The 17,944-nt window shown below is 46.1% G+C and overlaps 2 protein-coding genes across 4 annotated transcripts in view; one reads left to right on the top strand and one right to left on the bottom strand.

Moving 5' to 3' along the window:
- The window catches only part of SNAP47 (synaptosome associated protein 47), a 91,178-nt gene extending 83,704 nt beyond the window's left edge, over positions 1-7,474 (bottom strand). For 2 of the 3 annotated variants that reach the window (XM_077490548.1, XM_077490550.1), the window contains exons 1-2: positions 7,329-7,474; positions 4,358-4,901 (exon numbers count right to left, since the gene is read on the bottom strand). In XM_077490548.1, coding sequence (XP_077346674.1) covers positions 4,358-4,848 — 491 coding nt within the window. In that variant the 5' untranslated portion in view covers positions 4,849-4,901; positions 7,329-7,474. Of the gene's footprint in view, positions 1-4,357; positions 4,902-7,321 lie in introns of all 3 variants that reach the window. The other variant, XM_077490549.1, reaches the window with a different exon arrangement.
- The window catches only part of JMJD4 (jumonji domain containing 4), a 35,361-nt gene continuing 24,822 nt past the window's right edge, over positions 7,406-17,944 (top strand). Inside the window, exons 1-2 of the mRNA XM_077490547.1 lie at positions 7,406-7,529; positions 17,380-17,671. Of these exons, the coding sequence (XP_077346673.1) occupies positions 17,440-17,671 (232 nt within the window). The 5' untranslated portion in view covers positions 7,406-7,529; positions 17,380-17,439. The remainder of the gene's footprint in view (positions 7,530-17,379; positions 17,672-17,944) is intronic.

Below are 17,944 nucleotides of genomic sequence, written 5' to 3'. Positions count from 1 at the left end.
CGCGTTGGACAGGTAAGTGTCATTATTTTAAAAGTCAGCAGCTGCAGTATTTGTAGCTGCTGGCTTTTTAAAAAACAAAACAAAAAAAAAAAAAAAACGCGGAGTCCCGGCGGACTCCCGCTTTAAACATTTATTAAACAAAACAAACCTCCAATCAGTTTACTTGTATGTATGATCTAGATTAAAAAAAACAAAAAACCTATATATTAAATAAAAACAGGTAGTCAAAACTTTTGGACAAAAAAAAAAAAAAAATGGGCTAACTTTACTGTTTTTATTTTTATTTTTTAAATGGTGTATTTTTTTCCCAAAAAAATGCATTTGAAAGACCTCTGTGCAAATGCCGCGTGACATAAAATATTGCAACAACCGCTATTTTATTCCCTAGGATCTCTGCTAAAAAAATATATATATTTTTTGGGAGGTCTAAGTGATTTTCTGGCAATGGTTAAACTGAGAACTTCTACACAGAGATGACTTCATTCATTCAGAAGTGTAAACATTGTATCATTTAGTTCTTTTCTTGGCAGTCTGCCCAGAGAGGAGGAAAGTGTTGCTATGACGACTCAGACAACTCACACAGACTTCTTACAGAAGTCATTTCAAAGTCCCGCTGTAGAATCGGCTTTTTATTAACACAATCGGCCGATGCCGATTATTTAAAAAACGGCAAATATCGGCCGATATATCGGTCGACCTCTAGTATATATATATATATATATATATATACAGTGCCTTGCGAAAGTATTCGGCCCCCTTGAACTTTTCAACCTTTTGCCACATTTCAGGCTTCAAACATAAAGATATAAAATTTTTATTTTTTGTGAAGAATCACCAACAAGTGGGACACAATTGTGAAGTGGAACGAAATCTATTGGATATTTTAAACTTTTTTAACTAATAAAAAAATGAAAAGTGGGGCGTGCAAAATGATTCGGCCCCCTTGCGTTAATACTTTGTAGAGCCACCTTTTTCTGCGATTACAGCTGCAAGTCGCTTGGGGTATGTCTCTATCAGTTTTGCACATCGAGAGACTGAAATTCTTGCCCATTCTTCCTTGCAAAACAGCTGGAGCTCAGTGAGGTTGGATGGAGAGCGTTTGTGAACAGCAGTTTTCAGCTCTTTCCACAGATTCTCGATTGGATTCAGGTCTGGACTTTGACTTGGCCATTCTAACACCTGGATACGTTTATTTGTGAACCATTCCTTTGTAGATTTTGCTTTATGTTTGGGATCATTGTCTTGTTGGAAGATAAATCTCCGTCCCAGTTTCAGGTCTTTTGCAGACTCCAACAGGTTTTCATCCAGAATGGTCCTGTATTTGGCTGCATCCATCTTCCCCTCAATTTTCACCATCTTCCCTGTCCCTGCTGAAGAAAAGCAGGCCCAAACCATGATGCTGCCACCACCATGTGTGACAGTGGGGATGGTGTGTTGAGGGTGATGAGCTGTGTTGCTTTTACACCAAACATATCGTTTTGCATTGTGGGCAAAAAGTTTGATTTTGGTTTCATCTGACCAGAGCACCTTCTTCCACATGTTTGGTGTGTCTCCCAGGTGGCTTGTGGCAAACTTTAGACGAGACTTTTTATGGATATCTTTGAGAAATGGCTTTCTTCTTGCCACTCTTCCATAAAGGGCAGATTTGTGCAGTGTACGACTGATTGTTGTCCTATGGACAGACTCTCCCACCTCAGCTGTAGTTCTCTGCAGTTCATCCAGAGTGATCATGGGCCTCTTGGCTGCATCTCTGATCAGTCTTCTCCTTGTCTGAGCTGAAAGTTTAGAGGGACGGCCAGGTCTTGGTAGATTTGCAGTGGTCTGATACTCCTTCCATTTCAAAATGATCGCTTGCACAGTGCTCCTTGGGATGTTTAAAGCTTGGGAAATCTTTTTGTATCCAAATCCGGCTTTAAACTTCTCCACAACAGTATTACGGACCTGCCTGGTGTGTTCCTTGGTCTTCATGATGCTCTCTGCGCTTTCAACAGAACCCTGAGACTATCACAGAGCAGGTGCATTTATACAGAGACTTGATTACACACAGGTGGATTCTATTTATCACCATCAGTCATTTAGGACAACATTGGATCATTCAGAGATCCTCGCTGAACTTCTGGAGTGAGTTTGCTGCACTGAAAGTAAAGGAGCCGAATAATTTTGCACGCACTTTTCAGTTTTTTTTAAAAAAGTTTAAAATATCCAATAGATTTCGTTCCACTTCACAATTGTGTCCCACTTGTTGGTGATTCTTCACAAAAAATTAAAATTTTATATCTTTGTTTGAAGCCTGAAATGTGGCAAAAGGTTGAAAAGTTCAAGGGGGCCGAATACTTTCGCAAGGCACTGTATATATATATATACATACATACACACACATACATATATATATATATTTTTTTTTTTAGCAGACGCCCTAGGGCAGGGGTGTCCAACCTTTTGAAGAGCGAGGACCACTTAAGCGACTTTGTAACCAGTTGCGGGCCACAATGAGCAGAGTGGGCAGATGACAGCTCCACGTCCACTCTGCCTATGCAAAGGGGACACAGACACAGCCCACTCTTCTCTATGGGCCCTCTGATCTGAACAAATGGAAGGGACCGAATCCCCTTCTGCTTTTATTAGTAGATCTGATTGGAGGTAGGCAGGTATAATGGACACAAGTCTGTTTACATCTGCCGCTCCAGAGAGGTGAATGGAGGGTGCGATTGGATCAGACTGATCATGTTAAAGGGGCCTAAGGCTGCTTTTACACTGATGGTCTGCGGTCTGCTGACACCGTGGGTGCCATAGAATTCTATTCTATCCTGCAGGTGTGGTGCACTTTCTGAGTCTATGGCTCAGTGCAGTTAAGCCACAAGTGCTCTGCACTACACCTGCAGATCAGTTTGAAATCAGCCCAGTAACCACTGCAGAACAGATATGTCCATATATACACTGTCATTTTAGTAATAAACTTGCTGTCCCAGGCAGAGTGCATTTGGTATCACTCCACCTATGACAGGAGCCGGTGCTTTAAGGGGAGTATTGGCTTATGCAGCTTTGCTCCGCAGCTGCTTGCTTCCTCTACCGCTGGCTTCATTCACAACACTGATGCTCTGGCATGGTGGGTAGACAACCTGCAATCTGGGCTTGCCAACCCACCATCCCAGAGCAGGAGGTCACAGGCCACATCTGATGGCTCCGCAGGCTACTGGTTGGGCACCCCTGCCCTAGGGAATAAAATGGCGGTCATTGCAACTTTTTATCTCACGCGGTATTTGCGCAACAATTTTTCAAACACATTTTTTTGGGGGGAAAAAAAAAGAGTTTCATGATTTAGAAAATAACAAAACAGTAAAGTTAGCCCAATTTTTTTGTATAATGTGAAAGATGATGTTGTACCGAGTAAATAGACACCCAACGTGTCTCGCTTTAAACATTGAGCACGCTCGTGGAATGACGCCAAACTTCGGTACCTAAAAATCTCCATAGGCGACGCTGTAAAATTTTTTACAGGTTACATGTTTAGAGTTACAGAGGAGGTGCTAGAATTATCGCTCTCGCTCTACCGATTGCGGCGATACCTCACACGTGTGGTTTGAACACCGTTTACATATGTGACTTACATGTGCGTTCACTTCTGAGCATGAGCTGCCGGGTACAGGGGCGTTTAAAATGATTTTTTTACTTTATTTTTTTTCTTTTTACACATTCTTTTTTTTTTTTTGATCACCTTTATTCCTATTACAAGGAATGTAAACATCCCTTGTAATAGAAATCGTTCGTGACAGGCCTTCTATATGGAGAGATGCAGGGTCAATAAGACCTCCGCATCTCTCCTCCAGTCTGGAAAGCATGAGATTGATAAAAAATAAAAAATCCACGATCTCAAGCTTACCAACTTTGTTTACATCCGCAGCCCGGACGTGACCATTGTAACGTCTCGCCCGGGCCTCCGACGGTCATAGAGATGACTGGTGACCAACTGGTCACTGGAAATCTCTATGGTCGTCATCTGGCGGCGGCTGATTCTTTCTCTGGGTCCCCGATGGCACGGGAGAGCCTGGAGAAGCACCGGATGGCGGCGGGAGGGGAGGGGGGGGGGGGGAATAACCCCTCCCGTCGCCTGTAAGAGCAATCCAGCGGCGGAACTGATGGTGCTCAGAATCGCCGGCTGAAAACAAGGATATCTGAATAATGCCTGGAAGTCAAAGACGTCTACAGCCCCCAGAAATGATGAGCATTTAACCCTTTCAGCCCTACTGCAGGAGTGTTTTTTTTTTTATATATGTGACCAGAATAGGGAATTCATTTACCACAGTTCTCTACAAGAAGAAAACCAACGTTGCTTTATATTTGAATATTTCACGCTCACCTGTTGGCAGTGGCCATGTCTGCTTCTATTTTATTCAAGTCCTTCATGACGTTGTCAAACTGCTCCCCCTGGTGGTGAAGAACCCTGGTGGTGTCCTCCAGCCTCTTCTGGGACCCGGAGGCAATCTTAATGAGTTCCTTCCCTTTGGAAGTCTTGGCCTCGCCCTCTTCTCCCCGCGGTGACAACAGCAGCTCCCTCCAGAAATGTTCCAGGACGTTGAAGACGGCGCTCCGGTTTGGCTGCAGGGAGCTGAACCAGTGCTTGGCGTTGTCCTTCTCCAGCACGGTGATGGAGCTGAAGATGTAACTGGAGGACTCTTTCTTCATCTCGCTGATGCTGGACAGGTGGAAGTCCACCGAGAACGTCTCTGCATTGTCCTCCCTGAACCGCAGGTGGGTGGGAGTCAGCGAGAGGCGGCCAGGGACCCATCGCCGCTCAATGTTCAGGTAGTAGGAGCAAGGCCAGGACTGGACGGGGACTTCTCTATTCATCGGCGTAGAGGGACCCGGGGGGAGGACCTGCCAGGAAATCCCAGAGCCGAGCTCTAAAAAAAAAAAAATACGAGACATAAAATCCGAGACATGTTATTTTAGGTCAGGCTCTGATAAGGATTGATAATCTCATACACTATTGTCAAAAGTATTGGGACACCTGCCATATATACATATATACATACACATATATATATATATATATACACACACACACATGACCTTTAACTACTTTAGCCCCAAGCCTCTTTGAGATTTGTTGTTTACAAGTTAAAGCGATGTTTCAGCTGTAAAAAAAAATATTTTAAAAGTCAGCAGCTGAAAAAAAAAAGTAGCTGCTGATGTTTAATATGGAGACTTACCTTTCCAGGGCGCCCGCGATGTCGGCCGCCGAGGCCGCCCCATCCCTCAGCTCTCGGGTCCCAGCGCCGCCATCCTCACTAAGGGAAACAGCCAGTGGAGCCTTGCGGCTTCACTGCCCGTTTCCTACTGCGCATGCGCGAGTCGTGCGGCGCTTTGTGAATGGGACACGCTATGTTAGGGAACACACAGTTCCCAGAACACAGCGTGCCCCATTACCCAGAAGACAACGCGGAGGAGGGGAGAAGACCAGAAGATCACCGAGGAGCAGGAAGAAGGCAGATTAAGAAGACTGCCTAGCAACAGGGATTTCTGGCATGGTAAAAAAAAATAAAAAATTCAAATGTTTTTTTTTTAAGAATATTATTGCTCTTTTTTTATTTTTTTTAGGGTGGCCCGCCACTTTAAAAACATTTTTTTTCTGCTAGAAAGTTACTTAGAACCCCCAAACATTATACTTTTTTTTTTATTTTTATTTTTTTAGGGTGGCCCGCCACTTTAAAAACATTTTTTTCTTCTGCTAGAAAGTTACTTAGAACCCCCAAACATTATACTTTTTAAAAAAAATTTTTTTTTTTTTTAGGGTGGCCCTCCACTTTAAAAACATTTTTTTTTTCTGCTAGAAAGTTACTTAGAACCCCTAAACATTATACTTTTTTTTTTATTTTATTTTTTTTAGGGTGGCCCGCCACTTTAAAAACATTTTTTTCTTCTGCTAGAAAGTTACTTAGAACCCCCAAACATTATACTTTTTTTTTTTTTTTTCCCCCGAACACCCTAGAGAATAAAATGGCGGTCGTTGCAATACTTTCTGCCACACCGTATTTGCGCAGCGGTCATACAAGTGCACCTTTTTTGGAAAAAATAGTCATTTTTCAATTAAAAAAAATAAGACAATCAGTAAAATTAGCCCATTTTTTTTTTTATATTGTGAAAGATAATGTTACGCCGAGTAAATTGAACCCCCAGCACGTCACGCTTCAAAATTGTGCCCCGCTCGTGGAATGGCGACAAACATACACCCTTAAAAATCTCCATAGGCGACGTTTAAAAAAAAAATTCTACAGGTTGCATGTTTTGAGTGACAGAGGAGGTCTAGGGATAGAATTATCACTCTCGCTCTACCGATCGCGGCGATGCCTCACATGTGTGGTTTGAACACCGTTTTCATATGCGGGCGCTGCTCATGTATGCCGTAACAACGATATTCCTCTTCTAAGTGCCTTCCACAAGGTTTAGGAGTGTCTATGGGGGGGGGGATATGAAAACAATATGTCCCAGAAAATGCCCGGGGGGGGGGGGGGGGAGTATATAAGGATAACGGCACCCAAAGGTATGCCATGCCCTATGCTGCAATTCCAAATCATGGCATAACTCACGACGCTCTTCTGGGGGCCGTTATGCTTTAATCGCCCCCCCAAACGCAATGCAATTCTGCAGCGATCGCCGCGCTGCAGACCGCGCCTTCAAATATCGCAAGACCCTTGCCGCCTGAAAAGGAGGAGGCGGCGCTCTTTTTTCGGAAGGCAACAAAACGCACCCGAGGCGGCCCGTTGAAGCGAGTGACCTGGCTGTAGGCGACGCGCAAAATCACACGCAAATCGCTCAACTAAAGGAAAACCGATTGTTCCTGTTTTTTTTTTTTTACGTGTCACACCGCGTAGCTCCAGAACCGTTACACACTATGGCGCGTCTGCTACCCGCGCTCGGGGTGCCATTAACAATTAATGGTGCCGCAAAGGGTGGCCTGCGATTGCAGCGTGTCTCCAAAACGCACAGTTCTGCGATTGCGACGGGCGTTTGGGGAAACGCAGAAGTGCAAACGCAGCCTTAATGGCGCCGCGACTTGTTTTTTTTTTTACACTTTTTTGCGCTCCTTCCCAGAACGCTCTGGCAAGTGCGAAAATGCACAATTTTTTTTTTAAAAAGCACGCTTTTCGAATCTCTAGGTGTGAATGGGGATTCTTCGCTCTCTATAGCGCTGCCAATGGTTAGTTCTCACACAGGTGCAGCCACCCTCAGCTTCCTGTCAGCCTGGCTGGTATTTGTAGTCTCCCCCCCTCCCGCTCTCCTTCCCCTCCTCCACCAATCACCGGAGCTCCCCCACACACACCGCTCACCAGCTGCTCCCGGTTGCTTTTGTTATTCTTTTTTGCCTGTCTGGGTGTACCAAGATGGCCGCGACGCAACGTCACTTCCGTCACGTTATCTGACGGGTTGCCTAATCTGATTGACGTCACCTCGAAGGGTCAGCTGAACGCTCCGTGTGCACCCGGAAACTCCGTCCTTCCTGAAAAATTAGACAGTCGTATTGGTTCCGGGTAAGGATAAAAAAGGGGAGTATTTTGAGCTCTTTTTTTTTTAGGGGGGGTGTAGAATTCCTATCACAGACCCATCTCCATAAAGAGGTCTGTATTATAGGGGGGAGGGGGATCCCAGCCTGGCCACTGATATCAGTGTCCATTCTGCCTGCTATTGCAAAATCCCAGTCTAAAAATGTTTTCTCTTTAGTTATGGATGGGGGGGGGGAGGGAGTTAGTATTTTTTTTTTTTTTCTGCCTGTGACACCGTTGGATAGATTTCCCTTACTTTCTGACCTGGGGACACCCGTACCAGTTGTCACCATAACAGGACAGCAATACAAAAAGTGTTGCTCTAAATAGGTGTTTCTATCCCCACCGGAGTGATTTCCATCACTTCCTGTACTGACAGGAAGTGGTGTCAGAGCTCTCCATGGGCATAGACAGTGGTAAAAACCTGACTGAGGTCTAAATCTTCCCCACACTATACAAAATATACACTATATACAAAATATTCCCCACACTATACAAAAATACTTTTTTTATTTTTTATTTTTTTATTCCAGCACAGAGTTGGGATTTTGGGTTTTTACGTTGCTGACAGCCCATTCATTTCTATGGACTGACAAACACCCGGGGGAGGGGTGCATGCAAAAAAAAAAAAAACATGGCAGGCGCAACTTTTTGAACTACTTCCCACCCAGACCAATTCTGACACTCCTCTCCTAAAAAGCATCATTTTTATGCTAGAAAATGACTCGGAACCCCCAAACATTATATATGTTTTTTTTTTTTAGCAGACACCCTAGGGAATAAAATGGCGGTCGTTGCAATTTTTTTTTGTCATACGGTATTTGCACGCTCATTTTTAAAACAATTTTTTTTTTAGGGGGGGGACAGTTTTATGAATTTAAAAAAACAAAACAGTAAAGTTAGCCCATTTTATTATATAATGTGAAAGACGATGTTTACGCCAAAGTAAATAGACACCCAACACGTCACGCTTTCAAATTGCGCACGCTCGTGGAATGGCGGCAAATTTTGGTACTTAAAAATCTCCATAGGAGACACTTTAAACGTTTTAACAGGTTGCATTTGGAGGAGGTCTTGGGTTAGAATTGTTGCTTTTGCTCTGGCGATAACCTCACATGGTTTCAACGTCGTTTACATATGCGGGCACGACTTATGTATGCGTTCACTTCTGTGCGCGGGGACGCTTTAAAACATTTTTTTAAAATTTTCTTTATTTTTTTTACACTTTCTCTTTAAAAATATATATTTTTCTCAAGTCATCTTCCAGGACGGCACACCTGAGAGATGAGAGGCTCCTCCCTACAGGAAACACAATCAATCGACAGCTGTTTTAAGTCCCCACCCTTCCCCTTGATCCTCAGTTTTTGATTGTGTTTCTCCCTACACAGCGAAACTGTTTGTTTTTTTCCAAATGACCCGAAGCCTGGGGCTGGTGGTCTCCCCCTGGGAGCCGGACCACAAGCCTGGGAAGCCTCTGGGTCTGGTAGGATATTCTTGTCCTTCCTGGGGGGTTCCCCTATCTTTTCCTCAGGGCGGGCAGCTGAAATTGGAAGAGCCCCCCTGAGAGCTGAAGGACCCTGGGTACAGTGGTGTACCCAGAACTTCAGGGGCCATTATCCTGTCTCCCCCTCCTTATCTGTACAGGTGGCTGTTCAGACGGGGGTGCTGGCCATCGGTTCTTTCCAGGGGGCTTGTCCCCGACTCCTGGGTCCCCGGTAGCTCGCGTGGGCTGCCGGAGAGGGCGTGGCAACAAGCACCCGCGTCATTTTCAAACTTCGGGAAAATGGCAGCGGCGTTCTTACCCAGGAGGGAAGGCTGAGAGTCAGTAGGAGCAGGCGCCCACATCCTCCTTTCTCTAGAGCGAGGAGGCACCAGTTTACTACGGTGGATGTCTGCCTTAACCACCTCAGATATGAAGATGGGAATGAGGAATGGAAGGCATTGCCCCCCCCCCATGTATATAGACTGACTGGTACAGTGCAGGACACAGCCTAACCTGGCACCTCCCTATGGGGACAGCAGTTGGGGGGGGGGGGAGCACTTTGGCGGCTATCCTCCTTGCGTGTGGACCATAAGGATGGAAAAGCAAGCCCGCTGGCTGTGGCAAAAAGAGGAAGACGACAACGGTGAGTACTTTACTTTCCTTTTGCCGTGGGAATTTAGCTGCAAAATCCCCAATTCCAGCCAGAGGGTTCCTGGGCATTTGAGATCTCACCTGGGGTCTGGATTCAAATAGCCCTTAAGCTTCTGCTAAAAACACCAGCCGCAGCTCCCTCTTACATCAGAGAAGCTGTATGGTGGACAGTTGGTGCAGAGGAACGAGTGTGCCTAAACCACCTCAGATGAGAAAGAGGTAGGTAGGCCATTGCTCCCCCTTCCCCGTGTATATACTGACTGGTGCAGTGCAGAACCTGGGGTCGGGATACAAATAGCGCAGACGCCACTGCTAAAACCACCAGCCACAGCTCCCTCTTACAGCAGAGACACTGTGGTTATCGCAGCAGTAGGTTGCCAGCCTCTCCCTACATGCCCAGTTGTGGTACATTAGTAGGGATGAATATAGCGTACAGAGGGGACCTGGTAGATACAAAGTTACTTACAGGCCAGGTATACCACTGAACAGGTTATTAATTGGGCAGTGGTTGGTGGATTCAGAAGCTCCCCTGGTCAGCAGGTGCACTAGGTTACCGGCCCTATTAGCCCAGCTGCTAGGAATCTGAAGTTGCTTCACAATGTTTAAAAGCTGACCTAACATTCAAGGATGGGCAGAGACCAAGCTACTGTGTGGCACAGTAGGGGTTCCCTTGTCACAGATCCTCCTTTTGGAGGTTGCCTGCTATAGTTAACTTTCATAAGCTCCAACCTCCCACTCCACCTTTACACTGTGTTTATATTATAGTGTAGGAGGTAAGAAGAAACTTTTTTTATTGGTTTGGGCTACAATCCACGCAGTGGCAGATCTAAAGGCGATTCACCATAGATCGCTCCCTACATCCTTTTAATTGAGGATTTTCTGTGCAAACCTATGCAAGAGCTACATAATTAATTGTTTGAAGCCTGCAAATAGCTATTTACCTCCCAGGCTAAACTGGTAACCACCTCTTCTAGAGAGGTCTTAAATTGGTCTCTAGGGCTGGGCTCATTGAGACTTTAGTTGCTAATCAGCACCACCTGGATATGTGCTGGCTAGCATTTGCTCAGTCTATGGAGGTAAGGTAGGACAACAACTACTACTAATAGTAGGGTGTCCAACCATTTTAGGATCTGTTCCTTCTCTGGTGGTGAAGGTTTAGTATCTACAGCCCAGGCTATGCCTATGAAATAAATTGCCTGTTGGTTATTTCATTAAGGGATAGACCATGACTCCTCATTGGCTGCACACCAGTAGACCTCAGTAGTGAAGGTTTGTGCTTGCTGGGATGATTTTGTGGCACAGCAGAAATACACATTGAGATTTGTGACATCTCTGCTTATAAGGGCTATATTGCTGTACATCAGAAATGCACTGCACTGAAGCTTGTTTGCTGTCCTTTATATACTAAAGGTACTGCTTTGTTTGGCTACAGATCAGAAAAATACAACAGTGAAGGTGGTCTGTACTTTCTGGTTTTGTGTTGCACAGCAGAAATGCACATCATTGTGTCTGGTGACATCTCTGCTCATAATGGTTATATTGCTGCACATCAGACATACACAAGATTGAGGTCTGTCTGTGGGGCTTTGTGTCCTGTTTTACTGCCTTGTTGGTTACTTATCAGAAAGGCAGCAGTGAAGTCTGATGGTCCTGATCTGCGTGGCGCTGTGCTGATTCAGACAGTGCTATTAACAGCAATGGCTGCCGAGTTTAAACATGCGATTTGACATGTTGAGTCGCATGACAAATCATTTCAATATGGATGTGCTATCTCTATTCATAGTGTTTTATTGTTGCACGTCAGATTTGTACAGCATTAAGGTCTGTGAGGTTTTGTGTCCTGTATTACTGCCTTATCAGAAAGGCAGCAGTGAAAATTGATGGTTCGAATTTGTTGGGCTACATAGTAGAAATACAAATTGAACCCCTGCCAGGTGTAGTACATATATTGCCTTTGGTAATCCGTGTAGCACCACAAAGTGGTGTTGTGCTGATTTTAGCCATGCGATTTGACATGTTGAGTCGCAAGGCCAAATCGCTTCAATATGGATGTGCTATCTCTATTCAGAATTGTTATATTGTTGCACATCAGACATATACAAGATTGAAGGTTGTCTGTCCTTTTATGTCTTGCATATACTGCCTTATTGGCTGCATATCAGAAAGGACACAGCAGTGAAGGTTGCTTGTCTTTTTCTGATTTTGTTTTTGCTGCTCAGCTGAGACACATTGAGGATGGTGGCCTCTCTGCTCAGTATTGGTATATTACTACACATCAGACATACACAAAGATTGAATGTTTGTGTCCTGTATGTCCTATATTTACTGCCTTATCGTTTGTATATCAGGCTAAGCAGTGTTTCTCATGGATCTACCTTTCTGCATCTTAGGGATACACAGCAGGGGTTTGTTGGCTGCAATCCTCCAGGGAGTCACAGCATTGGGGACCCCTTACTTGTTCGACCTGAAAATTGCTATTTGTTTTTTTTTTTTTTTCCCTGCGACCTGTGTAATCTTGAGGTCTGTGGATCCAGGAATCAGGGACTGCTGGTGTCGCACAGACACAAATGGTACCCATTGGAAGCCATAGTATATGACTTCTCATGCGTCTTGCAGTCCCAAGTCGCAGGTTGGGTCGCACGGGTGTGGGAACCCTAAACTTATCTGTCCCTTCTGATTGAGGTTTTGCTACACAGCAGGAATACTCATCATGGCGTTATTGTTTTATTTTGCAGCAGACCAGAAAGATTGCAGCTGTAAAGGCTGTCTGTCTTTTTCCTCATTGTCTGCTTTTATGTTGTTGCACAGCAGAAATACTCAAGATTGAAGCTTGTTGGTGCTTTCTGTTTCAGAAAAACACAATGCTGCAGGTTGCTTGTGTCCTTTCTCAGTGTTGGTTCTATCTGAACTACACTACAGAAGTGCATGACAGAAAGGATTATCTTGTGTTCCATATTTTTCCCTGTGGCATAGCAAAAATGCACAACACGGGAGTTGGTGTTCATATTAATCTTATAACTGTGGTGGTTTGTCAGAAATACACAACATAGAAGTTTGGGTCTTTCTGTCTTTATAGCCTTGTTTTGCTGTACATAGGTAAAGCACAACAGTAAAGGGGGTTCCTGTCCTTTCCGTATTTATATATCAGTTATGACCTAGCTAGCTGCACTAAAGAAATACGCAGCATTTAGGGTTTGCTTGAGTCTTAATGTTTTTACGTCTTGGCAGCACATCAGAAAACCAGACTATGAGGACTGTTTGTCTACGTTAAGGTTCAGATTTGGGTCTCTTCCCATATTTGATATATTGGTTTAGCTAGTCACACTCAGGCACACAACATTGTTGTCTATGCTTGTGTCCTTTCTGTCTAAATCTATTGTGCCGTGCCCACAATCTATGATCATTTTATTTGTGATATTATTAATGCATGTATCACCTTTTTGTATTTCAGCCTTCTTTTCCATGGAGGGGCCAGGAGTTCGGGCTGCAGCTGCCACATGTCAGAAAACCTTGACCACTTGCATTCAGGGATGCCAGAACCATTTCCTAGGGTTGAAGCCCTGTAGGGTTATGGGACACTGGAGGAAGGGGATAATGAATCGCCCTGTTTAGTAAGAACTTGGAGAGTTCTGTTCAGAGGAGTATTAGGGCCTGAGGATGAAGTATAAAGATGTATACCCGATCGAATAGGTTTCGGCTCGGTGCATGGCCTTCATTTTGCCCTTTTAGCAAAACTAGACATAGCAATATGGGTAGTCTACTCCTGCTAGGGACTTTAATCTCCTGAAGAAGGCTCTCAGGCGTAAGTAAGGACATAGATTGGGCGTGCCTTAAATCCAGGGTTCAAGCTTCTGTTAATCTATTTCCCTTAAGTAGGCTTCCCTTTAGTCTTTTGCTGACATAAAGATAAAAAGGAAGCAGTTTTATTTCCCTCAACAGGATAGTGTTAAGACAGGCCCTCTTATTGATTAATGTAGTGTCCTTGTCTTACACAGGTCTCTTATTTATCTTTTTAGTGGTTCTAAGTAGCACCTACAGGCATAATAGGCCATGGTTGTTAGATGTGTGAGATAGGCAACATTGCTAACCTACAAGTTTAACATGTTTTCTGATTCCATTTTTAAGAGCCCATTTCACCTAGATACTGCATCTGAAGCGGAAAAGGCAGGAACATCTGTGGAGCAGACCTGCAGATCAGCCGCATGATCCAGCTAACATGCCTTCATCAAGCATATGAGCGTATGGAGTGGAGGTAAAGCTCACTGCAGAGCCAAGGTTCGCCAAGAGGGTCTTGCAGTGGCCCCACCCTAAGGTAGGCCTGAGGTACTTGTTTATCCTCTCAGGTGTGCCGTCCTGGAAGATGACTTGAGAAAAGTACCAGTTACTTACCGGTAACTGTCTTTCTGGGAAATCTTCCAGGACGGCAGGCCTACTTCCCGCCCGTTGGAGGAGGGAAAATTCTAGAACACTAGAAGGTGAGTACCTATGAGGAATGATTTCCCTTGTGAACCTGGTTCAGGAGTTACTTCTCTACAAACTGAGGATCAAGGGGAAGGGTGGGGACTTAAAACAGCTGTCGATTGATTGTGTTTCCTGTAGGGAGGAGCCTCTCATCTCTCAGGTGTGCCGTCCTGGAAGATTTCCCAGAAAGACAGTTACCGGTAAGTAACTGGTACTTTTTTGATCGTTTTATTCCTATTACAAGGAATGTAAACCTGGGCCTCCGAGGGTCATAGAGATGACTGGGGGACCATCTGGTCACCAGAAATCTCTATAATAAACTTCCGGCGGCCGACCGTTTTGTTCTCCGGCTCATCTCTTCATTGAACCCGATCACACCTCCAGCTAATCTTTTACCACTTCCATCAGCTCATCCCCCTGCAGTTACAACCTTTTGTACAACCTGCCCCACCCTATTAGATTGTTATTATTATTTATTATAGATTGTAAGCTCTTCTGAGCAGGGCCCTCTTAATCCTCTTGTATTGTAACTACACTGCCTCCATTTTATATCGTAAAGCGCTGCGTAAACTTTTGGCGCTGTATGAATCCTGTATAATGATAATAATTGCAGAGATTTCCCCTTCACTTCCTGTCCCATAGCCAAACAGGAAGTGAGAGGAGATCCCTGCAGACTCGTGGTGCACCGAAATGAAAGAGTCTAAACCGAAATTCCAGGATGCACTGGGCCGAAACCAATAATAGTAAAGAGGACAAATAGAGAGAGGGAGTCTAGCAGAGGTGGAGTGACAGCATGCTGGTCCACCCAATGACAGCGGAGGTGGAGTGACAGAATTCTGGTCCAACCAATGATAGCGGAGGTGGAGTGACAGCATGCTGGTCCAACCAATGATAGTGGAGGTGGAGTGACAGCATGCTGGTCTAACCAATGAGAGCAGAGGTGGAGTGACAGCATGCTGGTCCATCCGATGACAGCGGAGGTGGAGTGACAGCATGCTGGTCCAACCAATGAGAGCGGCGGTGGAGTGGCAGCATGCTGGTTCAACCAATGACAGCAGAGGTGGAGTGACAGCATGCTGGTCCAGCCAATGAGCGTGGAGGTGGAGTGACCGCATGCTGGTCCAACCGATGACAGTGGAGGTGGAGTGACAGCATGCTGGTCCAACCAATGACAGCAGAGGTGGCGTGACAGCTTGCTAGTCCAGCCAATGAGAGTGGAGGTGGAGTGACAGCATGCTGGTCCAGCCAATGAGCGTGGAGGTGGAGTGACCGCATGCTGGTCCAACCGATGACAGTGGAGGTGGAGTGACAGCATGCTGGTCCAACCAATGACAGCAGAGGTGGCGTGACAGCTTGCTAGTCCAGCCAATGAGAGTGGAGGTGGAGGGACAGCATGCTGGTCCAACCAATAACAGCGGAGGTGGAGTGACAGAATTCTGGTCCAACCAATGATAGCGGAGGTGAAGTGACAGCATGCTGGTCCAACCAATGATAGCGGAGGTGGAGTGACAGCATGCTGGTCTAACCAATGAGAGCAGAGGTGGAGTGACAGCATTCTGGTCCAACCGATGAGAGTGGAGGTGGAGTGACAGCATTCTGGTCCAACCGATGAGAGTGGAGGTGGAGTGACAGCATGCTGGTCCAACCAATGACAGCGGAGGTGGAGTGACAGCATGCTGGTCCACCCAATGACAGCGGAGGTGGAGTGACAGAATTCTGGTCCAACCAATGATAGCGGAGGTGGAGTGACAGCATGCTGGTCCAACCAATGATAGCGGAGGTGGAGTGACAGCATGCTGGTCTAACCAATGAGAGCAGATGTGGAGTGACAGCATGCTGGTCCAACCGATGACAGCGGAAGTGGAGTGACAGCATGCTGGTCCAACTGATGACAGCGGAGGTGGAGTGACAGCATGCTGGTCTAACCAATGAGAGCAGAGGTGGAGTGACAGCATGTTGGTCCAACCAATGACAGCAGAGGTGGAGTGACAGCATGCTGGTCCAGCCAATGAGAGTGGAGATGGAGTGACAGCATGCTGGTCCAACCAATGAGAGTGGAGGTGGAGTGACAGCATGCTGTTCCAACCGATGACAGTGGAGGTGGAGTGACAGCATGCTGGTCTAACCAATGAGAGCGGAGGTGGAGTGGCAGCATGCTGGTCCAGCCAATGAGAGTGGAGGTGGAGTGACAGAATTCTGGTTCAACCAATGATAGCGGAGGTGGAGTGACAGCATGCTGGTCCAACCAATGATAGCGGAGGTGGAGTGACAGCATGCTGGTCCAACCAATGACAGCGGAGGTGGAGTGACAGAATTCTGGTCCAACCAATGATAGCGGAGGTGGAGTGACAGCATGCTGGTCCAACCGAAGAGAGTGGAGGTGGAGTGACAGCATGCTGGTCCAACCAATGACAGCGGAGGTGGAGTGACAGCATGCTGGTCCAACCAATGTTAGCGGAGGTGGAGTGACAGCATGCTGGTCCAACCAATGATAGCGGAGGTGGAGTGACATCATGCTGGTCCAACCAATGATAGCGGAGGTGGAGTGACAGCATGCTGGTCCAACCAATAACAGCGGAGGTGGAGTGACAGAATTCTGGTCCAACCAATGATAGCGGAGGTGGAGTGACAGCATGCTGGTCCAACCAATGATAGCGGAGGTGGAGTGACAGCATGCTGGTCCAACCAATGATAGCGGAGGTGGAGTGACAGCATGCTGGTCCAACCGATGATAGCGGAGGTGGAGTGACAGCATTCTGGTCCAACCGATGACAGCGGAGGTGGAGTGACAGCATTCTGGTCCAACCGATGACAGCGGAGGTGGAGTGACAGCATGCTGGTCCAACCAATGACAGTGGAGGTGGAGTCACCGAATTCTGGCCCAAGCAATGGTAGTAGAGATGGAGTGAGAACGCTCCCATTGGGTGGGGGTGGGGTGCATTTCTGTCCATATTGTACTGATAAATAAAGTTACCAACATTTGAAATTTTTTTTTTTGAAGTGCAGTGTTTTGTTTTTTTCCTTGGGATGGTGAATTGCTGGCCAAGCGGCAGAATCACTAGTGTGACAAGGGACTTACTCTTGCTGTCGGGAACTACAGAGAGTTCTTATTTCATGTGCTTTTGATAGTGACGACTCCCGACATGGATTGGAGAAGGTTCCTGTTTGTTTTGGTGGTTCCATCCTCCATTTTCCTCCATTTGCCGTTCTATGACTGATTGTTGTGTAATTGTGTACTTACAGGACCAGTGAAGGGTCTCAGATGACCGATGAGATGATGTGACCCCCAGATCTAGAGATCTCATGGATGAAAAGCTCCCGCACCGATCCGATGTTGTTATATACAAAGTCCGGAATCACATCGACTTCATCGAAGACCCGGAAACCTTCAGCTATCACGAGTTCTTCCATAAGTACATGATCGGGAACGTGCCGTGTCTCTTCTCCTCCAAGTTCACCGGGTCCTGGGGAAGCCGGAGATTCTGGGTCACCGCCGACAACCAGCCGAACTGGGATCATCTGCTGCAGAATTTCGGTATTTTACAATGACCCAAGTACCTGCTCCCTATCAAATGACGGCGGGGTGGTGCGGCTCTCGTTCTGGGAAGACGTCATATGGCGGCGTCCCCGAATGGCCTCTCTCGTGTGCCCGCGCCTTATTGCTAGGACACGGCGCGACCCCGATCTCTCTCTGTAAAGAGTCGTGTCCGCAGCTCTTTAATCATGTGATCGGCTGTGTCCAATCACAGCCGGTCACATGTAAACACGGAGCTGCCGGTAATCGGCGCTCCTCGCCTCACACTGACAG

The sequence above is a fragment of the Lithobates pipiens genome, unplaced genomic scaffold (genome assembly GCF_037356315.1).
Source record: "Lithobates pipiens isolate NorthernLeopardFrog02 unplaced genomic scaffold, aLitPip1_a1.2 Scaffold_19, whole genome shotgun sequence".
Classification (NCBI taxonomy): Eukaryota; Metazoa; Chordata; class Amphibia; order Anura; family Ranidae; genus Lithobates; species Lithobates pipiens.
The sequence above is the reverse complement of the archived record's forward strand: the minus strand, read 5'-3'. Positions and strand labels throughout refer to the sequence as shown.